This window comes from Alexandromys fortis, unplaced genomic scaffold (genome assembly GCF_014885135.2).
Source record: "Alexandromys fortis isolate MF-2015 unplaced genomic scaffold, M_Fortis_MF-2015_v1.1 scaffold_38, whole genome shotgun sequence".
Lineage (NCBI taxonomy): Eukaryota > Metazoa > Chordata > Mammalia > Rodentia > Cricetidae > Alexandromys > Alexandromys fortis.
Window position 1 is genome coordinate 11,699,838 of NW_026067916.1, and position 26,214 is coordinate 11,726,051.

Consider the following 26,214-nt stretch of genomic DNA (forward strand, 5'->3'; position numbering starts at 1 on the left):
ACTCTTAACTGTCTAAACTAATTGTTCAAAGTATTAATAATATAATATTGAGATAGATTTAATTTACTTTTGAAGTTTGTTATATTTTTTCCTATTTGGTCAATACTCATTGATACAAAAACCTGGTGATTAACAAAGAACTTTAGACTGTACTACACCGTTTGACTAACTCAAAGTGCTTATATCACATGATTTTAGAAAACTGAGGTCGATGTAAAACAAAAAGCAATACAAGTCACACGGTGTATTACCTACAATACTGATAAAACAATGAACTAATTAACAGAGTAAAACAATAGTTGGGAAAAATTTTATAAGTCAAGAAATCTTTAAAAGAAAAGGAAAGAAAAAAAATGCATTTATCTGGACAGTAGTCGCGCACACTTTGGATCCTACCACTTGGGAGGTAAGGGCAGGCGGATCTCTGTGAGTTCAAGGCCAGCCTCTACAGAGCTAGTTCCAGGACAGCCAGGATGACATGAGAGACCCTGTCTCTTGAAAAACAAAAGTAAAAACAAAACAGAAAGAGGAAGGAAGGGAGGGAGGGAGGGAGGGAGGGAGGGAGGGAGGGAGGGAGGGAAGGAGGAGAGGGAGGGAGGAGGGAAGGAAGTCTTTACTACACTTTGCTAGTATATACTCATTCCCATGGAAATAACACATTTACACATAACCCCGAGTAAACTTTATCCTATTTCCCCTTAAACTATAGCACTCTGACTATCGAAATAAAGTGTGTAATGAGGCTGTAATATTGACAGTCACCACCACTCACTATCTGGAGTCACAGCGTCTTTATGTCACAAAGCCTTGAGTAAATAAATACAAACCCTGATAGAAAGAACGCAGCACGCCAAAGATCTCTGAAGACAGCGCCAACACCGTAGGAGGAGCCTGCACCGTGGCTCGGGACCACCCCCTCCTGGGTGTTGTCTGTGGTGCTAGATCCATCTCCTTCCCTGTGGACTTCCAAATGGGCGGCTTTTCTTAGCTTCCTTCAGCAGAAAAGATTGACAGTGGAAAGCAGGTGAAAAACACATGAGACTTACAGAACACAGGAGCTCATTAACGCACAAGGAAAGGCAAATACACCGAATTTAAAGCATCATCATGGTGCATATTTCAAGTTCCTTGCTCGTCCTCACATTGGCGGTCGATACACACACTAACATATGGATCGCACTGCAAAGACATTCCTTCCCTATGTGGGTGCTACTTCTCTGTGAATGAAGGAAACTTCACAGTGGAGAGAACTGTAACCTAACTAATAAGCAAAGTTATTTACCTAATGTAGATATTACACCTTTCAAAAAGGAGATGGACTTAAATCTCCACATCCCGAAACTCCAAATATTGCAATGTCTTAGCAATAATATTCAAAGAAGTATTGTCCCAAAGTATTTTTAAAATAGAACTGCAGTGTGCTCAGGTGCCAGTGGGGAAACTGGGTATTTACTCACCAGTAGGCACTGTCAAATGGCTTCAAATAACATGTAATAAACAGCCTTTTTCCTAGCCCTGTCTTTACCAAAGAATCTTAGAAACAGAACATCTTTCTAAGTAGCAGAATTTAATTAAACCACCTCACATCTATTTCTTATACAGGTACTGCTGACTAGAAATGAACCTCAAGAACAAACAAACAAACAAATGTATTCCATAAAAACAAACTCCACAGACAGGAGGCCCCGAGGCGGCCTGGAAACACACACAGAAAACTGAGTCATCTGGTAACTGGCTCTGGAGTTTAGGCTTTATCTGAAAGAGCAACTTTTTAAAGCAACATTATGAAGTTAAGAGCAGTTAAGAACGATCCCAAGGGCTAGAGAGGTGGTTCAGTGGTTAAGAGCACTGCAGCTCTTGAAAAGGACCTAGGTTCAGTTCCCAGCACCCACATCCAGCAGTTCCCAGCCACCCACAACTTCACCTCCAGGGGTTCTGATGCCTTTTCTAGTCTCAGTGGGCACCTGCATTCATGGGTGGGCACACAGACCTACAGACCTACACACACACACACGCACGCACGCACGCACGCACGCACGCACGCACACAAATCAAATCCCATATCGGAATGACAGGAATCCACAGAGCACTTCTGACATGCAGTACCTTCTTCTTTTCCCGCCCGTGCTCAGAGGAGGTTTGGGTGTTCTTGTGGAAACGATCTGGCAGTGCACAGTCCCCAGGAGCAGCATCAGCCATACGGGCCCGACGACTTCAGTCAGAGGTATGCTGTGTGGGCTAGGAGCGGCACAGAATAACACTATTGCAGCAACTACAAACGGAGAGAGAATGTATCCAGTTAGACATCTGTAGGCACTTTAACACTTCTTACTAAATTCTTCTCCTAAATTTAAAATGTCACTACATGTTGTCAGACGTGGTGGAGAGCGCCTTTAGACCCAGCACTCAGAGTGAGGTAAGCCAGACCCAAAAAGAGGAACATGGGATGTACTCACTCATATTTGGTTTCTAGCCATAAATAAAGGACATTGAGCCTATAATTCGGGTTCTTAGAGAAGCTAAATAAGAAGGAGAACCCAAAGAAAAACATTTAGGTATCCTCCTGAATATTAACCTTCATCAGGCGATGAAAGGAGACAGAGACAAAGACAGAGACCAACATTGGAGCACCGGACTGAAATCTCAAGGTCCAACTCAGGAGCAGAAGGAGAGAGAGCATGAGTAAGGAACTCGGGACCGCGAGGGGTGCACCCACACACTGAGACAATGGGGATGTTCTATCAGGAACTCACCAAGGCCAGCTGGCCTGGGTCTGAAAAAGCCTGGGTTAAAACCGGTCTCACTGAACATAGTGGACAATGAGGACTACTGAGACCTCAAGAACAGTGGCAATGGGTTTTTGATCCTACTGCACCTATTGGTTTTGTGGGAGCCTAGGCAGTTTGGATGCTCACCTTACTAGACCTGGATGGAGGTGGGTGGTCCTTGGACTTCCCACAGGGCAGGGAACCCTGATTGCTCTTTGGGCTGACGAGGGAGGGGGACTTGATTGGGGGAGGGGGAGGGAAAGGGGAGGCGGCGGTGGGGAAGAGACAGAAATCTTTAATAAATAAATAAAAAAAAAAAGATTTATGCCCTAAAACTGGTTTATTTCTTTTACTTCACGCATAGATGTAATTGTGGGCTACCACAATATTAATAACTCAGGGCATAGACGTTTTGTTTCTTTAAAGATATTATATTCATGGGCAAATGTCATGATGTGCATAATTTAACAAAATAAGGGGAATATTTAACAAAAATATTTTCCTTAACCAAGACCCTAAGACACGGGGCTAGAGAGATGGGTTCAGTAGTTAGTGGCACTTGCTATTCCACGCGAAAGACCACACTCAATTCCCAGCACCCACACGGACAATCACTCCAGTTCCAGAGGATCCAACACCCAGGCATTCACGTGCTACAAATACACGCAAGCAAATCATTCAGATACACAACGAAAATCATTTTTAAACGAATCAAAGGCCTAGATAATCCCTGGTGACGTTTTAGAAATGCCATACAATGTATTTTCACAGAAAGATTCTGTAACAGAGGCTGGGAGGCAACACAACAGATCTGTGGACACGGAGTCAGAATGATTGTATTTGAACTCCTGGTGACTACATGTTCTGTGGCATTATTCACGGAAGAAGCGAGGTCTGAGAGCCTCAGGTTTTTCAAGTGCCGAGTCTACATAGGTAGACGTAGTAACAGATTTGCTATACTATGTCGGGCTATTAAAGACATTAAATAGGGAGCTGAGAAAAAGTTAAGAGCTAATGGCATAAACACAAGTTTTGATATAAAATAAGGATGCATCGGATCACCGCGGTAAAGGTACGGAAAAATACACCACACTTTATGCAAGAAAAATTAATTAGCAAAAGTGTTATTAAAAATAAATAAATATATAAAAGGATGTGCTAATAGGCATGATGTCCTCCAGTGGCAATCTTAACTCGGGAAGCTAACGCCATAGTTCAAGGCCAGCATCAGCTACACAAAGATAAGTGTGTGGGAGCAAAAGTGTTCATCTATTCAAAATACCCCCCTTCTCCATTTCCCCTCTCCTTACACAGAGTGCACGCAGGGTCAAGGACAACTTCTGGTTGTTGGTCCCCTCCCTCTCTAACATGCTACCTCAGGAAACAGGTTGTCAGAGTTGTCAACAAGCTCCACAGGGCCTCAGACATCTTTAGTATCTAAGGAGTTTGTAGGTCACAGCACAGTCTGCTGGGCCGCTCCACAGGGCCGCGAACATCTTTAGTATCTAAGCAGTTTGTGGGTAACAGCAGTCTGCTGGGCCGCGGACATCTTTAGTATCTAAGGAGTTTGTGGGTAACAGCAATAGTCACTTCGTGCACAGCGACAGTACATGTTGAGAGCAAAGCTTTGATAATCATGAAAATACAACATCCTGAAAGGTAAAAGCACACACATCTCCACTGATTATTATACCTTGGAGAAGATAGAGGACGAGAAGCCAGGAGAAGATGACCTTCGATGTCACTTGTAACCACCACCGGAAGAAAAACGGGAAAAACACAACTCGAACAATCCCTTTTCTAGTCAGGGAAGTCCACGGACTTTCGGGCTTTGCCTTAGCAAATGCAGACCCTGAGGGAAAAAAATATATAATGGCAGACTCTACCTGTTCTTTAATTTCACTACAGAAATAAATTCCACATTTGAAGAACAACAAATGGTATATAATTTTCTTCTATGAGTAAAGTATCTAAAATGGGACAGCAGTCTTCACAAGCAATCCTTGTTATCTCGTTATCATACTCAGAAGATGAAGATTCTCAGCTAGATAACAGGACTTGCTCTACACATTTCATAAAAATAGGACTTATTTTCATTCATTAGGAACTATAAATAATAAGATGGCAGAGATGGCTCACGGAGTAGCCGAGGACTGGCACCAACATAGAAGCCTGGCAGTGAGTGGCCAACCTATAATCCCAGGACTCTGAAGCCAGACACAGGGAAGCCTGGGAGCAAATGGGCCAAATCAGCGAGTTCTGGGCCAGCAGTTTTTAACCTGCGAGTTGAGATCCTCGGGGCTCCATGACCCTTTCACAGGGTCTCAGATCAGACATCCTGTATCCGATCTTTACACTAAGATTCACAACAGCAGCAAAACCACAGCTATAAAGTAGCAAGGAAACTAATTTTATGGTTGGGGGTCACCACAACATAAGAAACTGTGTCAAAGGTCACAGCACTAGGGAGGTTGAGAAGCACTGTTCTAGTGTAAGGGAGTCAGTTCAGGAAGTCACCAGGGGTCACCCTCAGCTTCTATTCTCATACACGTATCTTTACTTCCAGTGCTTCAGACACAGAGATAGCCCACTCTTGGTGGCTTTAAGGCCACCATGATCTACACAGTTCAAGTCAATTTTGTTACATTGTATACTTGTTTTTACTCTTAAAGAACATTTGTACATTGCTACAATTTTAAGGTAATTTTTGTTACAACACACACTGTATATGTTTTTGCTCTTGTTTAAAGGATTTTGTATATTGATACCAATTTAAGGCTATTTTTGTTACAACATATTCTATATATGTTTTTGCTCTTGTTTATAATATGTATCTAGGCAATTCATTAAAAAATGTAAGGTAAAATTCTAGTTTTTGAAAACTAATATCATGAACTATTTAGGATAACAGAAACACAGGTCAGTAGTCATCTATGATGATCAAATTTGCAGACATGCTAGGTATGTTTTCCAGATCATACGGAGAAAAATTTTAGATAGAGAGATGGTCTTCAAATACTTCAAAGACCAATAGAATATGGCATTTAAAATGTTTTGTTAATTTCAAGTTTTTCATGACAATGAGACACATCTGTTCCTGGCAGTACCTATTTACTTCAGAGATGACGGGCACTGGAGAAACTCCATATGGAGTTTGCTATTATTTGTGGCAAAATTAGCCAGTTAGGCAAAGAAGTTGCTCATGCCTGAACAGCTTGACAGTATGTTGTATAAACTGAACATGCAGTGCCCACAAGAAAGTGAACGCTGAACTTTGCCACAACAGAGCAGAATGGTCCTTCTGGGTTCCTGCTTCACAGAAGAAATGGCCAGGCAATCTGCAGACCATGGAGGAAAGTGAAGTCTGCCAGATGCTATGGGCCTGTAGATTGAAGATGGATCCCCCAACACTGCAGAGGAAATTTGGGTGACTGTCCAGGTAGTCAGATGTCTCTGTCATTTCTAGAACTTTTGGAAGTTGTTTACAATGCACTTTTAGCTTACTTAAATAACAACATCCTTCTGGGTCTTTGATGGGGTTGAAGATGAGAAAGTTATAGTCGCAGTTTTCCTTAGGTAGGATAGAAGCAGGTTAGGTATAAAATATGGGGTTTGCTAAGATAGGAGAGATTACTGAGTATGTTCTTTAAGTTCGTCAAACACAAATGAATTGGAATTCAGTACATGGTGAATGTAATCTTTATTTGATAATTGTTCTACTGTATACAAGCTTTCTATGTTCAAGTTAAAGCTTTGCATTTTTGTTTAGAAAAAAAAGCAGGAATTCCTGTCCTTATTTACACTAGAATTGCCTTTATTTCTACAAAGGTGCATATTCAAGCTATGTTGATTGTCTCTTCAGGACCAGGGTTTACTTGTGTTACACATCTTCTTATCCAGGACTCACCTCTCACAAGATCAACATCTATGAGGTCTGGTTTCACATATGCTGTTTTCTTTGGTTTATTCCTTAACCCCTGTAATATATTAAAAGCAATATTGGAATTCTACATATATTTTGCTAAAATCCTACATAGCAAAAGGGGAACCAATGTATAAGAGTTTCAATTTGAAACAAAATCTTGAAGTAACATTAAGTAAAAAATATATTAAAAGATTTGTTACAAATGGAATACAATTATAGCATTCTAATAACTTATCTTCCAAAAGGAATGTTTAGGAATATGTGTAACATGCAAAGCCTTGTTTATTATGGACAGTAAGCTTCCAAATCAAAGACTGTCATATACCAAGCAAGTGGGAGCATACAGCCTAGGCCCTGTACGACCCAAGACACTGTTGGCCTTGACTGTCATTAGGAAAGTAGTAGTGGTCCCAAAGGCGCTCAAGATGTGATGCTGGGGGTGTTGCGGAGAACAAGACAGGGATGCGAATTTCTCAGCAGATGCTAGCAGCAGAAACCAAGAGGATGATGTACATCTCAAGACTGCCAGCTACTGCCCAGACCATAATATCACCTCATCACTAAATACTACGAACAGGAACAGGAGACAGGGAAAGCAGCTGTCATAAATTGAATTGGTTTAAAATTGAAATTACTGAGTTGGAGGTAAAAATTAATGGTGAAAACAAAAGAATGGGAAAATAAATCATACTAAGTTAAGAACTGGATAAGCTTAGACTAAAGTCCTCAAGAACCAAGACACGGGTTCAAAGGACTGTTAATTATCCATTCAATCAGAAAGCAACTGTGCGATACTCCTTTGGACCCACTAGGTGACAATGGTCCCTCAAGGTTAAGAACTGTTTGCGAATAAAACAAGCAAGAGGAAGATGTAAGTCAGGTTAGCTGCTATGTCTAAACCAGAAGGACACCCTGAGTCAAGACCCTCCACAAGTTCTGTCCATCCCAGGCTACCCAGAGACACAGAACAAAACAGAGAAAGATGGTTCTGCGGTAACAAGAGAAAAACAGGGTTTTCATACAGCTGATCCTCACGTTTTCAAGTTCTGTACTGCAAATTCACTCACTACTATCTGTACTCTAGAATCCATATTCTCTGTGTTTGTCCTCATTTGACGTGTGAAAAGTGGCAGTAACAAGAAGCAAACGCAATACATCTGCAAGTGTTTTAAGTTACCTAACAGACTTTCCCAGCTGAGGCCGCAGAGAGCAGCAGCTGCCTCCTGCCTCAGTTCCCGCAGCTTCTAAACGACTGTCCTGACAGGCTGCTTAGCACTGTTCACATTTCTGCATCTGCCGTCAACTCTGCCGTGCAGAATGATCCAAGCGCAAGCAGGCTGTGCTGTGCCTTCAGAGAAAGAGCCAGGCAACTTGTACTTATGAAGTTATTCTTATACTACGGGAAGTGGTGATAGCTATTTAATAAACGGTCTGTTTGTTGGTGGGTTCCCACGTATCCAGGCTGCCCCTGATTTGCTAACAAGGCTAACCTTAAATTCTTGATCCTCCTGTCCTCAGCAATCCCGGTGCTGTAAGGACAGGAGATCCCACGGCCAGCTAACTACGTGGTGTCTTTAAGAGAAGCATGCATAACAGTATGTGCTGACGGCTTATTAACAGTGCTGTGACCAGAGGCCCACAGGACCCATTATCAGTCTTCACACCTTCAGTCTTCACGGTGACTATCTAGAAAGTGCCAGTAATAAAAACAACTGTATCCATATTCATTTTCATTTAATGTTGCTACAGAGCAGCTAAGAGATTATACATATTTTCAACATTTTCCAAACTAGAACAGTGATTCTAAAACTGCACATTTGAATACAATTTCAATAATAAAGCACTAGCTTAATTTGTATAAAATTTATATAAATTTCTTTATTAGTATAAAAAATTTGATAAATTTTCATTTACTTTTTTAAAAATTATTTATTTACCAATTTGATAATCATCTCACTATCAATCTGAAGCAACATTTACTGTTGTACACCTACAATTTTTATCAGGATCATCTTAATAACTAAAAGTCCTTAGAAGAGAAACGGTAAGTTGTCTCTTCCCACAGGTCATTTCCTGTCTTACAGGTAAGTGAGCATACTGTAGAGCCAGAATACAACTGTTAGCTCCAACACTCGGGAGGTGAAGCAGGTGGATCTCCGTGAGTTTGAGGCCAGCCTGGTCTACATAATGAGTTACAGGGCAGTCAGGGATACACAGTGAGACCACATCTCCAAAATAAAAATACATAAAATCTACTTTAAGATGAATTATGTAGTGTAAGAACATGTAAAGGACTTTTGAATCAAAAACTTTCACCAAAGGATCAATCATTTTCATCACAAAAATGAAAGATACTATCAGGAAGGTCTGAGTGTTCATAAAGCGTGAGTCTCGTTAAGTGGACCTTATAAAAGGAAAAGTTTAACTTGATGTGGATTAAACCACAGGTGTATAAATGAACATAGCTTTGCATACTAACTATAACTGTGGGCCTTCCCAGAGAAGATAACAGAGTAGGCTGTGGGGGCTCAGTGTTCAGATGCCTGCTTGGCATGGGGGAAAGGGGCCGAGCAAGGAGAGAAGGCGAGAGACTAGCAGAAACACAGGAGGACACATGTAAGACGGTCCTCAGGAACCAGAGGCCCTCTCTAGTACACATGTAACTCCGTCCTCAGGAACCAGAGGCCCTCTCTAGTACACAGGACACATGTAACTCCGTCCTCAGGAACCAGAGGCCCTCTCTAGTACGAAACTGACAATGTACTCCCACGATGCAGCAATCTGGCAGCAGGAAATTTTGTGCTTTAAGCTCCATATATAGAGACGATGAGATAATAACCAGACACTGCCGTTAAGATTACAGCATGCTTCTGCTCAGTGGGCTAGACTTCTTGTGTACAGAAACACCGTTCCGTGTATGTTCTATCGACTAACACCAGCTTCCCTTACGGACCTTCAGAATCCTTTGTAAATGACCTCATAAAACTTTTTGTTGAGGTTTCATTGTTAGATACTGAGAGGGATTTCTGTGTGTGACACGGCAACTGTACACAGTTGTGCGGCACTGGGTGGAGTTTTTATGCATGCACTGCATAATTTTAAACCATGGTAAACATCTGTCTCCTCACAGGCTTGTCATTTATGATAACATTGAAATCCTTTCATCTAGATTTTAAAAATACACGGGACACTGCTGTTATTTACAGTCAAGATAATATGTGGTAACATACCTGAACTTCAATTTGCTTTCCTTCTCACCCACCACTGTACTTTCAAGCACCAGGTAATCAATCAATACTTTAGGCTCGTGTGTGATGAACCTGTGCAGTTCCTGTCTTTGTAAGGCGGGCTCTTTCCCGCAACACAATGAGCTCTCTAGTGGTTTGAATGAGAACGCCCCATAGCCTCGTATATTTTAATATTTGGCACCCCTATCTCTATGGCACCCCATCTCTATGGCCCCTTCACTTCAATTCTTCTTGATACCTCAGCTGCTTCACATGAAATATTGGTATTTCTCGGTGTTCTGTTCCTGATGATTGTCTTTCATCAGTCAATGAACATCTGTTCACTTATAGACTCTATGTAATATGTACAATGCTCAGTTGACGTACACATAATACTACACACAACATCCACATGCCTACACACACACACAAATGTTACATATCAAGGACTCCCAAGAACCTGGCTATTTCTAAAACAATTTAAATCTCTCTTCCAATATTTTCTATCATACTTATTACTGACTTAATGAATTTATAAAAATGCAATTCTAATTTTCTGCTTCAAATCCGTCAATGTCCTCCCAACTGTTCTAACATTATGGCTAAACCGTGGGGTTAAGCTGGAAACCCCTTCATACACTGACATTTTTCTTTCCAGCTTTACTGATAATCATTCCATCACCTTCTTCACCCCAACTGTCAAATCAAATTCAAGGGTTTCTTACTCAGTCTCCTCTCCCTCCCTCGCTCTCTTCCTTCCTGAATATTTTCACATGTCCTTCCCCTGTCACTTCAATGATTTTTATCCACAATAAAATACCTGACCTAAATACAATTTATTTATCTTTCGGCCCTCGTGACCTTAAATTCTATTTTTAAATATGCCAGAACTTCACTAAATGAATGTATTAATTCTTCATAAAAAACGTAGAAGATTAAAATTTTTAAGTATCAAAGAATGATCTCCTCTTTCATTGATGATATGGTCTGAACAGCAACAAATCTTTTGAGCAAATTTTTAAGTGACTATAGACTTGGTTTTTAACCGAATAAAAATATTTAAATATTGAGCAGAAAATGGTAAGCGATTACAGTAACATTCTCTAGGCCCAAATTAAATTTAGCTCGTGCAAGAACAAACTGATTAGCATCTAAGCAAACGAAAGATATGTAATTTTATCATCACAGAGTGTTGAGAAACAACAAATTTAGTTTCAAAACTTTTCTCATGCCAGCAAGATAGTCCATGAGAACGTTCGATCAGAATAAGACAAGTAGTCACGCGCCCAGGAGGAAAACGCCTGCCACCAAAGCAGTTGAATTAATATTCTACTTCCTGCAGCTCTTACACAATTCAACAACTCTTTCTGCACCCAAGTCACTCAGTTAGTAGCGCCACCAAAGCGGGTTTCTATTAGGCAAAGCCACGTGTGCACAGTGCCACGCAGGCGGTAAACATCCTGAGACACTTACCAGTTTAATAAACTGTACAGAGCAAAGACAGCATCAAGGGGAAGAAAGAGACTAGAAGTGCAAGGTGACAAGTGAAAGGGGGAACGCTGGCAAGAGAATACGCTTGAGAAATTAAATTTAAAGGGAATGGAAGAGGCTAAAAGTAAAATAAAACAATTAAAAGGTAAGACTATGAAATCATAGGTTTCTCTCTTGAAAGTGCAGATAAAATAAATATTAACTAAAATAGTAAATTTAAATGGGATGGTAAAGTGACTGACAATGTATAGAATTGTTTCAGAATAAACAAAATAAAGCGAAGTTGTTACCTTGATTTCTCTTTGTTCAACAGATTTCTCCCATATTTGTTGATCGTAGGCTCCGATCTATGAAGAAAGACAGCGCTGTGTTAAGTGGGCATTCCCGGAGCTCACTGCACACACAGACTGGCTCTGCCACAGACGTCAGAGACCAACCCTGCGCCACAGTGCTGCTCAGCACGCTGCTCACAGGACAGCCAGTATCAACATCGACTTTGAGAATGGAAACTTTCAAGTTCCCAGAAGAATTACTGGATCAGAAATATGGCTGTGAGGTTCAAAAATTTATCTAAGATAACACTGAAATCAGAAAACCCTGGCCTAAGGAATCCTTCGGTTTCAATAAAGGAAATGACCACATTACTAGTACAGGTGAGGAAAACACCTCCCAAAGGACACAATCATAAACATGTAGATCACTAAGTGGTTTCCTTCTGAGACAGGGTCTCACTCTGTAGCTTAACTGGCTTCAAATTCACAACAAGCCTTCTAGAGCGGCATTATTAGGAGCTGTGTGGCCTTGTTTTGAAGTAGGTGTGGTCTTGCTGGAGGAAGTGTGTCACTGCAGAGGCGGAGGCGGGCTCTGAGGTCTCATATATGCTCAAACCCCGCCAAGTGAGACAGTTCTTTTGGAACAAGATGTAGAATTCTGTAGCACCATGTTTGCCTTCCGACGACCATACTGCCAGCTGCCAAGCTCCCTGCCATGATGATAACGGACTAAACCTCTGAAACTGGAAGCTGCCACCTCAATTAAGCGTTTTTATAAGAGTGTCATGGTCATGGTGTCTCTTCACAGCAATAGCAACCCTATGACAGTCATACACGTGGGCAAAACACCCATCCACATAAAATAAAATAGTATAATCATCCCAATTCATCAAATATTTTGTTGAAACAATAACCCAAACTACTTCAGAGTTACATAGTAATATGTTTAAATGATTATTTTCTAAATTTTGTTTTCATATGCAAAAGAATGCCTAAGGTTTCTTTAGAGAACACTGTTTTATGTCAAGGTGATTCAAGCACACAGACATGGAAATAACTTTTCCACAACCATTAAATGAGAGAAAAATAAAGTCAATGCCTATGCAAATGTAATCACTACTTAGCATAAATTAAGACAACAATCTTTCCTTTCTATTTAGACAAATCCTGATACTTGTTCTTATTGTATATAGTTTTATTATGTTAGAGTTAAAACCTTGCCTTTTTATTTAGACAAAAAGGGGGAAATGTTGTGGAATAATCTTTTTGCTTGTTATGAAGATGTGCCACTCAGATTGGTTTAATAAAAAGCAGAATAGCCAACAGCTAGGCAGGACTTTTGGGGCAGAGAGAACACTGGGAAAAAGAAGCATAAATGTCATGAGACATATTAATAATAAGTCTTCATGTCATTATGGGGGGGGAGCCAGCAGTCCAGACAAAAAGTCCAACTACGAAAAGATCCACAATCCGAATTCATTCTTATAATCAATGGTTTTGCCTTGTGTCTAATACAGTCAGCAACTTCTCAACCCTCCTGCCACTTTTCTAGAGACTCCTGAACGCAGCATGCTGGGCTGGGCTGTTTTTTTAAGCAGAGGTGATCTACTGTCGACATTTTTGCTCCCAGGCCCCACACATGCATTCTGCCCGCTACAACTTCCTCCTTCATCTGTGATTTCACGCCTTCAACAACAGGTCCAGCGAGCTCCTCTCTTTCAACCCTTCCTAAAGTGCCAGCAGAGATAACTCTACATTCGCACCCTACAAGTCTCAGACCCCAAGCCCGTGAACAACACCACTCATACAAGTGGACATAGCCCTCTACTTCAAGAAGCCTGAGTCCAGAAGATACAAAACTCCCTTTGGTGTTTTCAGCTAATTTATTTTCCCTCGCCTCTTATTTTTATGAACAAACGTTGAGCTATTCAGTGGGGGAATATCAACAAAAACAAAACAAGAGAAACATGGGTACAGCCATAATCCTTAAACCAATACAGAAATAAAACAACGGAGATAAAGAATTCATAATAACGAAAAGATGAAGACTGAAGTGAATGCTGTTGCGACTTCCTGCCCCGAGTCTGGTGAGCACAGTGCCACAGTCGCTCCCTGTAAGTACCTGCAGCAGACACAAACATCCTGTCACCTATGGGATGGCTGGCGCCGTTCCTTGCGCTTTACAATGACACTGTATTTTTGCCCACATGCCATAAGTAAGAGTAAGTCTCAAACCCAGGTCAAACTCAAAAAAGTCATCTAAGAAAGGAAACATGTCTCACGAATCGATTCCCTTCTGCTGTGATTCTCGAGTTTTCTACCTTTCTTCACACAATAGAAACAAATCACGGAAGAAATCTGAAGACAGAGGGGGTGGAGAGAAGACTGAAAATGCAAGGGGGAAAAAGGAGAGACCCACAGGTAGGAAGGCTGCCTCTATTTAGGTGTCTGCAAGATCAGCTCTGTCCCCTACAGGACAATGAAACAAAGGCAAAGCGATTAAGTGATGAGATGTTGGCAGGCACTGCGCATGAGTTCTAGGGAAGTGTCTCTGAAAGACAAGATGAAAAGCTAGTTTTATGGCTTGGCTTACCCTTTAGGTCGCCACATTCGGAAGACAAGTAGCTGGGGGACCCAAAAGAACAGGCAGCATTGAGCTTCCAAAGTGAGCTGTCTACTGTAGAAAAGACTAAAAGTTCATAAATGCACTTAAGTGGAAGGAAGCCCAGATTTACAACTTTCAATTGCCTAATTTCTTTAATGAACATATATATTAAACAAACACTACCTTTCCTCCCTCACACTACTATGCTCTTATTTTTCTGAATCTCGTTTAAGAAATTCTGAAAAGCAAGTTTTTAATTCTCATAAATATCAACTGTTACACAGAAAGATAATAGAGACCTCAAATCCCTTCCCAGTTTGATCCCTTAACAAATGTTAGAGCATTATGTGTTTTCATTTGTTTGCAAAAAAGTATCAGCTAAATCCATGACAAGAATATTCCAAAGACAAGTAAAAAAATCCAAGAGCATCCTGAGTGGGCAGTTGAGACCGCCTGAGTCCATTTCCCGGGTCCCTAAGACGCAGCTTGTTGTGCCATAATGATCTATCTGCCAGTTTAATCTAGAGAAAATAACGAAGTTAAGAATACAACATAAAGTCACAACACAAAACAGTGTGTGTCAGAATAAAACATTAAAACACCAACTGAAGAAATTAATGAAAGAAAGCTATCATGCCCCGAATGATGTTGTTCTGGGGGACATTTTCAGTTTTTCACAAGTCCCTCCATTCATATTTGTGAAGCACACAGAGGACACAGATGATACTCAGTCATTAAAATCGAGTGCCTCTAGACAAATCTCCACCCAGGATAACAGGATCTAAGAAATGTTTAGCTCCAAAGTAAAGGTTCCCAAGCTCTGAAAACCATCAACAATTTTCACAATGTTTTGTTTGTAACCACTGACTCTCAGACAAATCTGGCAAAACCCGAATTAAAGGAGTCAGTGTGTGCACCAGACACTTGGGCGAGGAAGTGGAATATTGGGGCGTGAGTCACCGAGAGGCGATGGTGACAGACAAGGCATGGTCTGGGGGTACCACACCCTTGCAGTTCCTAACTTGTGAGTGACTAGTAATTTCCATGTTTCTTTTTAACCAAATCTCCAAATCTTTTGATTCAATCTTTCTTTAAAATTAAAAGACCAAAAATAAAAGGCAGAATCATAAATTTCCAACACAATTATTAGAAACCTTGCCCTGGGCTTGCTGCCGAGCTTGAGGATATGCATTCCAACCCTGAAACCCACATGCTGGAGAGAACTGACTCTGGCCTACACACACGTGGTAGTGCACGTTTCCCCATAAACAAACAAATCGATTATAAGTTTTAAACATCCCCTATAATCCTAGTAGTATATCGAATGTAATGAAAGCAGGTAATTGTAGAAATAATTCTAAGTGATAAAATAGTAATTTTACATCCTCTGAACATCTATGATTTAACTATTGTTTATTTTTATAATCAGTCATCACCAAGGTTGTATCATAATAAAGGATATTACTACAGGAAAAAAATTTGGTTAACTAGAATGCTAATAAAACTTTTTAAAAGACCCGGAAATCTTCTGGGGTGGAGAATATGACTTTTTTCTCTGGCCAGCAAAGTGGTTCAACAGGTAACGAAAGGCATTTGGTCAAGCAAGTCCAACAATGTGAGTTTAATTCCCAGTTACTACAATGAAAGGAGAAAAGCAAGCCCTGAAAGTTGTTCTCCGACCACACACACACACACACACACACACACACACACACACACTGCTACATGCATGCCTACATTCACACAGCGTAGGAAGAACAGACGTTAGTGATATGGTGAAACACTGACCCAAGTTCTGAAAAAGCCATGAAGAATATTCTTTAATATGATGAAGAAAATGAATACTGAGAGAGAATCTGGCTCTATGAAGTAACTACTAAAGAAAAAAATATTCACAGTCATAATTCAAACAAAACCAAGTAAACACTATCAGCAAGGAATAACGTGACCACAGCATCTGTGAGTAAAACAGAACTTAAGGACAAGAAAGGGGATGTGTGGCTTAAGTACTGGGTTACAACAGTGCCCTTAATCAATTAGAAATTATAACCTGGGTTCAAGAGAGTTGGTAATAAAAAGTCTGGAACTCAGTAGCAAAAACAATGTGTTCACGTGTTACACTGCCGATATGACCACCTAGAGAAACTGAATAACTTGAAGAAACCAAGAACCAAGGATAACGGAAAATGGATACGCAATGAGAAGATTGGCCTTAGAATCCAGGTAAGCAGATCTCTGATGGCAGAGTGTGTAAATTTCACAGCTGAGCCTGGGCATTAACTAAGAATCAAATACCTTACACACTTAAGATACAGACCATGTTTACTCTTGATTGGTTCCTCTCCCCTGGCCTTCCTACTTCTGGACAATTTACTGCTACAGCAAATTGGACGAAATAGGATTATGGGCACTAAAACCTGGGTGCCAGATCCAGGGGAAACCCAGACACGCGGGAGGAGGCAGGGCAGGGCGGGAGGAGGCAGGGCAGGGCGGGAGGAGGCAGGGCAGGGCGGAGCTGTTGATGAGCTGTGATGGCAGGGTGAGAAAGCTGAAGCCCTGACTAGGACAACGCAGTCTCTGCACACAGAGCGGAAAACGGCTGAACACGGGGTACCGATGTCCCAAATGCCCGAAAATGCTTCTATCTGCGCAGAAAACTATCTTGAGAATCACTGGGTAAATAACTATAGTTTTAGAGGCCTTGGAGACACAGCTCAGTAGTAGAGTACTTGCTTGGTATGCACAAGGCCTTGGGTTCAATTCCCAGTAAAACACACACACACACACACTCATGTACATGCATACACGGCGTTTTTACAGGTCATTTAGTAAAATGAGAGTATTTTGGTATACTACATTAAAATAGGAACTTTTTATAAAAAATAAAATGTCCTAAATTTGTTTGGAAAAGGTCAGGGTCTTAACAGGGTCATTTTAAGGTTTTGGTTTTTTTAAGCTTTTTGCTTGCTTGCTTTTGTTCTATTTGGTTTTTGAGACAGTCTCCTTGGAGAGCCTAGAACTTACTATGTAGACCAGGCTAGTCTTGAACTCACAGAGATTCACCTGCCTCTGCCACCCCATTTCTGGGATTAAAGGCATTCACTACTACACCCAGCAGAAATTGACATGTATTTCTTTAATAATTATGATAAGACATTTAGGAAAACCAAGAGGAAAACAATAGTTAATTGGTGTGGGAAGTTCTTCTGTCTATGTGTTGCTTTTATTGGTTAACGAATAAAGAAACTACTCTGACTTATAGCAAGGCAGAACTTAGCTAGGCAGGGAAAACTAAACTGAATGCTGGGAGAAAGAAAGCGGAGTCAGTGAGAAGCCATATACCCCGGCCAGAGACAGACGCCAGATGGAATCTTGCCAACAAGCCACAGCTACGTGGTGATACACAGATTAATGGAGATGGGTTAGTTCAGGATATAAGAGCTAGCTAAAAAATATGCTTAAGCTATTGGCCAAGCAATGATTCAAATGACAGAGTTTCTGTGAGATTATTTTGGGTTCAAGTGGCCAGGAACAAACAAGCGACCTCCTGCTACAGTTAATATTCTCAAGAACCAACTAAGTGTCACACTGGGACTGAGCAGAGTGGTTTTAGACACATTTTCATATCAGTACTGAGAGTAGAAGGAGCAGGCAGTAAAGACAGCAGCTACAAATGTGTAAATGCAGTGGAACTGAGAGAGCCACCATGTGCCCGGGAAGCCAAAGAGAACCTTCCAGCCTGTTTAACAATGGTTACCACCTGAGAGGGAAAGTAGCCATGATGAGAAGTTACACTGTGTCCTTTTAAGTCCCACATTAACTAATATGTAAGGCTGATATGTAAGGACGTGAGGGATTCAACATTAAACCTGAAGGCATGCACCACGTTGAGTCTGTACCTGGCTCTTTCCCACTTCAGTAAATGCCACCAAGCACTAGGCATGGACTGAGGTCTTGCGTATTCTGAAAGTGACTCCCACACACCAGGTCCCTGTTACTTGATCCTGCCTACTCCCCCACAAAGACCCAAGGCCAGATATCTAACTCCAGCTGAGCCAAGCAGGCTGCCTCTTCCTCAGAAAGGTCAGAAAGAAACATGACTAACAGAAAGAAACAAAGCTGGCATTCGGAGCTCAGAACGGCGCTGGAAGAGCCCATCCGGGCTGACTGGAGCTGACGCTGACCTTTCCTTCTAGTCTAGGCTGTCGGGGTGGCAGTCCACGTGTGTTGTGGACAGGAGCGCAGCGCAGCACTGAGTTTTCCTGGCCCGACTTTACAGAGAGCATCGCTGTTCATGGAAACCCACACCAGCCTGCATAATTTACACGGACTGTTTACTTTCCAGCTTGCTGGTGCGTGGGGCATGCTCTCAGTGGGACTATTGATTAAGATGCTGTCAGATTAATAACCTTCTCTAAGAAGTCTTCTGAGCAAAGATAATTTAATTTCTACTTTTCTACTTACACTAATCTTGGATCGTGATCTGTGGAGACCCTACTAGTGACAACAGGAAAGATCTAGTAATCTATTAATAGTAAGGAAGCAGTTCAAAAGTATCAAACAGAGGGTCAAAATACAACAAGTTCTAACAAACCTACCATACTAATTCTTGTAATGATGTTTTTAAAACCAAATTAACACTACTCAATTGCTAATCATTTATATTTTTGATAAGTGTAATTTAAATTATCAGAGTCGAAATCATTAAGTTATTTAAATTATTAAATTATTTAAAATGGCATTCAAAAGCTATACATTACTTAAAAATAAAATTTGGTCTTAAAAGCTAAAGATGACTTTCTTTAGCTCTAAATAAGTGAACCACAGTAAAAGACCAAATACAAACTTTACTTCATCTTTATCTTATCACCAAATATTGTGGAAAATCTCAAAAACCCATGAATTTCATTACCCCATTTAGTATAAGAAAAAAATTCATAAGCATTAGTGAAAATTCCCTAAGCTGTGTACACAGTTAAACATTAACCCAAATAACCGATCAGTAAATAACAACACTTCTGATTGATTCAACAAAACAGCCATGCACTGCTGACATCTGGTCAACAAAGTACCGTATAATAGACCACATAAGTCATACCCTAACGGCACTGAAAAACCTCTAGTCACCTATGACCTTGGAGCCACCCTCTCCTGTTTGTGATGATACCAACCCAGATGCATACAAACTTACTGCGCTACCAGCCATGTAAAAGAACAGCACCTACAGTTACGGACAGACAGCACTTAATCCTGCTAAGTCCCAAGTGTGAGACTATCTTACTAATATATGTGCGGTGTGCGTGCCTGTGAGAGCCTCACACAATTGGTGGTCCCCATCCCAGCTACACTGAGAGGCCAACACTGGATGACTGCCTGATCCACACCACATCTGTTTCATCCAGGTACACTATGATATTAACAAAGGACACATTCCGTGAAAGTATCTCTGCCGCTCAGCAGAAATGACAATACGTTTAATTTAAAATCACTGCTGGGCTGGTGAGATGGCCTTGGAAGACCACCAACGTGAGCTGCATCCCTGGAACTGACTGGAAGCCGAGCATGCACTCACGAAAGTTGTCCTCCGTGCACACACACAGCTGCAGTTTTACACAATAAATCAAATTTGTAAGAACTCACATAGAACTAGATTGCGTTAGTGAACAGCAGCTGCTGCTACTAGTTATTTCGCATTTGCTACTTCTCGGTAGCGGTCCAGGTACGGAATGGGCCACAAAAGGACACGTCCACAACCGTGGCCAGGTAAGGGGTCACTCCGGAAGCAGGGACAGGGCGACAGAGGCTCTGCTTGCACTACCGCCAGGTTTCCTCCGGAACCTTCCTCTCCAGACTAGGAGTCAGCACGAGGCCAGCAAATGCTCTTTGGCAGCGTGGCGCACAGCTAAGCAGTCAGGAAGCGCTGCTGTCTAGAGTCGTGCACACCCACCCAAGCTCTACGCTGGGATGATGGGATCAAAACACTTAATTTTATTTCAACAGTGATCCAACAGTTCAGGCAGTGTTATTTTGATGGAGGCCGGTTACACGGAATCTCCGCAGCAGACACGCTGACACTCTACACGAGGCTAGACATAACCAAGGTGAAAGACTGTGGTAACCACTGACACCGCGACACTAATCCCAGCAACAACCGTGAAGCACTTTACCTCATATCTGAAGAAAACAGAACAGACCCACTCGATAACTTAGACTCGAGACCAAATGACAGAAGCAGACTCAAATACAAGACAGCATCCAACTCCAAAGGGACCTTGGCTTTTGTTTGTTTTGCATTCTTTCCTGTCCGACTTTTAAGTTGCAAATAGGACCTATCTTTCTATGAGATAAAATTTCTAATTGTTGCCGGGCGATGGTGGGGCACGCCTTTAATCCCAGCACTCGGGAGGCAGAGGCAGACGGATCTCTGTGAGTTTGAGACCAGCCTGGTCTACAGAGCTAGTTCCAGGACAGGCTGCAAAGCCACAGAGAAACCCTGTCTCGAAAAAACCAAAAAAAAAAAAAAAAAATTCTAATTGTTCATACAAACATAAAAAGTAATAAATATTATTTTCATATTACAGTATGATAGTTGATACAGTAATCATGTAATTATCTTTTAACTTTGGTTATGTCCCAGTAAAATCTACGTTAAGTACATTAAAGATCTCAGAGCGTGAGCTAGAGTTTCCCCACCCACAAACATCATCAATGCTCTCACTTTAAAGACTGGGACACTGAGCTGGAAGGTGGTGGCACACGCCATTAATCCCAGCACTGAGGAGCAGAGACAACGGATCTCAGTGAGTTCAAGGCCAGCCTGGTCCACAGAGTGGGTTCCAGACAGCCAGAGATACACAGAGAAACCCTGTCTTGAAAAATAAAACAAACCAAAGAAAGACGAGGACCCTGCCCGTGAGGAAGACTGGGGCCCACGCCAGAATCTGGACTTCAGTCGGCGTATCTGCCCATCACCCGCCACCGTCTCCTTTTCATTTGTAATGGAATAAGACATGTTATTTTAACATGGATCCAAGTATCCAAGAAATGTTATTTTGATGGCATCTAGTTACACACAATTTCTGCAACTGGACATGATTCTTACACAAGGCTAGACATAACTGAAGTTTTCTGTCTCCTATATGCAAAAATTTTCAAGTCTACTTTGTAACAACTTCCATACATGTAGTTTACAGTGCATACTAATAACAAATCTATAGCACAGCAATTCCTCTACGGTAACGTTTATTTTCTCAACTGTGGTAAACTATCATTTGTAATATATAATGTTTAGTTATTTCAAGTCATTTGGAAAGTAGCCTATGAATACCTAAGTTACTACATCAGTATGGAAATTCTGATCCTGTCCTATACACACAGCAAAGGCGGGGAGATTGGTGCCAGAAGCAGTGTTGTGGGTACAGAGGGGAAGCCTACTAGAGTCAAAACATCTTGGGAAACCGTTTGCTTTTGTTTCCCTAGAATACGCAGAATACATAGCCATTTGGATTTAGAGATTTCAGTTAAGAACACTTGTTGTGTTATTTTATTTAAAGAAATTTATTTGAAATATAACTACTTTTTTTTTTTTTTTTTGAGACAGGGTTTCTCTGTAGCTTTGGAACCTGTCCTGGAACTAGCTCTTATAGACCAGAATGGCCCTAAACTCACAGAGATCCGCCTGCCTCTGCCTCCTGAGTGCTGGGAATAAAGGTGTGCACCACCACTGCCCATCAAAATACGACTACTTATGAAGCTGTTTAAAGGAAATATGGCATATGTTGTGTTTGAATGTGAACCTCCAATCCATGAGCTGGCATGGAGATCTGCCACTACTCTGGCAACCCAGTACTGAAACCTTTGAGAGGCAGGGCCTGGTAGAAGGTCTCAGATGAGTGGGGACAAGGCCTTCCACACGGACTAACCTACTTCTCATTGCAGGATGGATTGTCCCCAGGAGGGGAGAGGATTACAAAGAGCAAAGCTGGCTCCTGACTCTCCGGCTTCTTGTCTGCCTGCATCACCTCCTTCTCCCCATCCTCCCATCAGGCAGGCTGTGACAGGGTAGCCAGCATCCTTACTAGACAGGAGCTTCCTCCCATCAGGCAGGCTGTGATGGGGTAGCCAGCATCCTTACTAGACAGGAGCTTCCTCCCATCAGGCAGGCTGTGACGGGGTAGCCGGGATCCTACTAGACAGGAGCAGGTCCTGGTGTTGTGCTCCCGCCTTCTAGAACTCTGAGTTGAACAAGCTTCTTCACAGTATACATAGCTCAGTCTTGGGTATTTTGTAGAAATTTAAAAAGCAGGCTAAGACAGATGCCATAGAACAGATCTGTGTCCCAGGTCTGTACAGCTGCACAACCGTTTCCACATTTTAACTCAGAAGCCTTCCTTACCATAACGACTCTCGAAACTCACTCGTAGTTACTGCTTGCTCCTACTTCCAGCACAGACCGCTGGTTAATCCTTGTCTGTAGATTTGCATGCCTGCCTCTCATTTGCAATTCATATGAGATACGAGATTACAGCACAGGTCTTGGTGTGCTGTCCAGAGCTCCATCCACGATGGAGCATGTTGAGGACTCTGCTCTTTCGTGTTGCCATTACAAAATGCTGCTTTCCTAGGACGTGCTGCCTTCGAAGCTAACGACAATAGTAATTTATAGCAGAAAACATTTCAAACTACTTGTTTAGGTAAAGAATTAAGCAACTACACCATCTACTTGAAGTATATCCACTTTAGATGCTGAGATTCGTTTTTAATCAGATTCTTAAGAATAACTTGTTATTTTGTATTCATAATTACAACTTCATGTTCAATTTTTTTACTCTTGCATATAAAAGACTACCTGCCATCCTGAAAGCTATGTTACATAGGCTGGTGGGAGTGTGTCTGCTAACATGACCATGTGCATGTTATTAAATAGGGCGCACCGGGCATGACTTGCTGCCCAAGAGTAACTTAGAGAGTTCTACTAACGCTGTAAGTTCCTTCAACAGGAACTCACCAATTTAGTAAAACAAAAAACAAAAAGATACATGCACAGAAGAACTGAACAGAAGTTTTACTGATTCAGGCTGTAAATTAAATATTCACTTCATTATATTCAGAGACTATCTGCAATTATAACACACAGTAATCCTAAAACTTTACCATTATTTTACTTTTTACAGGATCCTATAGAAAGAACATTGTCCTCGTGACAGCTGGAAGTTAATTTTAGAAAACAATGTCCCTTCTCCCAACAAAGTTTGTCCTCAGGACTAGGGACACTATCAGGGATTGGCTAGAAGTGGTAGAGGGTTGGGGTGGAAATGAAGTAGGCTCAGAAATCTCTCTTGAAAAAAAAGGGGGGGAATTGATGGGATGATGGTATAACAGGTAGATTAGTATGACTTACTCATACTACTAATAATAGTAATAGTGAAATTATTCATGATATTATTTATAGGCAATTTACATTGGCATAGATTCTTCTGTATTGAAACAAATTCAAATTATATTTGTTATATTGAATATACTCCTATTTCTGTTTTATATTATTTGTACACCTATGCAAAGTAATTTTCTCAGATTGTATGCATGCATGTTTCTACCTCTGCTTAAGACATTTTGTATACTGATACAATTTTAAGATATATTTATCATATTGCATTATACATATCTACCTCTGATCAAAATACTTATACATTCTTTACATTTTGAGGTCATTGTCCTCATTTGCTGTACATTTGTTTAAAGATTATTTAATTCTTTAATATAAAGACTTAGTCTTTAAGTATATAGATATTAAGAACTACAGTCATCCATGTTTGTCACACTTATAGTTAGACTACATCAGGTTCTTTAGATGCATAGAGACTGTATTCCACATAGACAGGTAATCTTTATACACTTCAAAGAACTGTAGAATATGGCATTTAAATAACTTAAGATTTTGTTGACATTAGACACTACTGCTCCTGGTAGTAGCGGTCTATTCCCAAGAGAATGTTGGACACCAAAGACATTCCACTTGGAGCTTGTTTTCCTCTTGGCAAAACTGGCCTTTGGGCAAGGAACTGCCCCTGCCTCGACCACTGACAAAATGCACAGTGTCCAGACTGGACAATCAGGATACAAGCAAAAAGACTGCCAGATCTTGCTAAGACGGTCTTTCAAATTTTCCTGCCTCTGAAAATGGTCTGTCAGATACTCAAGCCGTAGACAAAGTTGGTTGCCCCGATGCTGCACATGAGACGTTGGGTGATTGCCCAGGTCATTTCTTGTCCTTTTGGCAGTTGCTTGATTGCACTTCCTATTTACTCAAGTAATACTGGCCTTCTTAGGTCTTGGATGGGGTTGAAGACTAGATACTCAAGAATAAGAATTATTTTTCTCATGACTTTGCCAAGACATTTTTAATATAAGACTTAGACTCCTTAGGATAGGATGATTATTGAAACATTGCATATATGTTTTTTGTTTGATGTTGATCAGGCGGGTTGTAAATTTAATTTTTATGTATGTTTTTGCCTCATCTTTTTCCCTGGACAACACTTGATATTTGTTCTTACTGTATATAGTTTTTTATTAGACTTAGAGCTCTCTTATTTAGACAAAAGGGGGAGGTACTGTGGGAACTCCTTCAGCCAATGGCCTTTACAATACCAGCCCACTTTGGGCGTGGTCTTATGTACCATAAATGCAGACAAAACATGTGTGGGGTCTCTTGGCTGCTGGATTCAGTTCCAGTTCCCAGCACATGCAGAGGACTGCAGATTGCTACCCTTTCTATGAGTTTATCCCTAAATAAATAAACAAACCTTTCTATACTCCATTCTGGGCTATTCTAGATCTCTTTTGTAGACCAACACCTAGGGACTATGGACAATGAAATTTTCTAGTCAAGTTAAAACTCTTCCAACAGTGAGAAAAGTCTTGAGTTGAAAACCCAACTTATCCCAGTTCTCTAGAGAAAAAGAAGTGTTCAGGTTGGCCTCCATAACGCACATATGTTCTGTGTGGTAGAGGAACGCTAACTCTAGAGACGCTCAGAAGAAAAAAGCGGCAGACACACACATCTGGTGGTGCCCTGGAGCTGGGACTCAGTCAACACTGGGGTAAGTCTAACACTTCTGCATGTTTTACCTTTAAGCCAATACAATGTCCCCCTCTCAAAATAATTTGTGTTGCATTAGTTTTACCAAAAAAGCTTACCTGACACAAGAAAGATCATGTAAAAGATAAACAGCAATCATTTGGGGACTTGACAACAGAGACTAATTTGTTTGTTTGTTTTTCAAGACAGGGTTTCTCTGTAGCTTTGGTGCTTGTCATGGAACTCGCTCTTGTAGACCAGGCTGGCCTCAACCTCAAACTCACAGTGATCTGCCTGCCTCTGCCTCCCGAGTGCTGGGATTAAAGGTGTGCGCCACCACCACCCAGTTGAGACTTAACATTCTTAACCATCTGTACGGTGATCTATAAGTGACCACTCTGAATCTCCCTATAATCACACTTACATACACACAGGAAACAGTGCCTTGTACACACACAAGGCACATTTACACATCCTGACTTAATTAAGAAAGCAGAAGATTTAAAGTTCCCAACTACTTATAATTAACACCAGTTGTCAGTCAAGTTCATGTTACTTAGGGTAGTTTATTTAAGTTAATAGATGAATCCTCCTCTTGACTAACATTAAAAGCCACAGAGCATCATCTGCTGGACTTGAAATGGCTTAGTAGTTAAAAGTGTATGCTGAGTTTGCAGAACCAAAGCTGGGTTCCTAGTACCCGCATCAAGTCACTGAAAATATGTAAATGTGGATTTGCTTAATTTCCTACTTCTGGTTTCTGTGAGAATTTTATGTTTAAACTGATTAGAACTTTAAAAGGAGAAGCTAACCCAGAACCAGAGAGTGCACTGACTTTACATGTCA

General features: G+C 41.1%; 1 protein-coding gene across 3 annotated transcripts in view; it reads right to left on the reverse strand.

Moving 5' to 3' along the window:
• Phtf2 (putative homeodomain transcription factor 2) overlaps positions 1–26,214 on the reverse strand; it is an 88,065-nt gene that overhangs the window by 31,643 nt on the left and 30,208 nt on the right. For all 3 annotated transcript variants that reach the window (XM_050139813.1, XM_050139811.1, XM_050139812.1), the window contains exons 3-7: positions 11,702–11,758; positions 6,676–6,745; positions 4,462–4,620; positions 2,107–2,272; positions 828–992 (exon numbers count right to left, since the gene is read on the reverse strand). In XM_050139813.1, the coding sequence (XP_049995770.1) occupies positions 828–992; positions 2,107–2,272; positions 4,462–4,620; positions 6,676–6,745; positions 11,702–11,758 (617 nt within the window). The remainder of the gene's footprint in view (positions 1–827; positions 993–2,106; positions 2,273–4,461; positions 4,621–6,675; positions 6,746–11,701; positions 11,759–26,214) is intronic.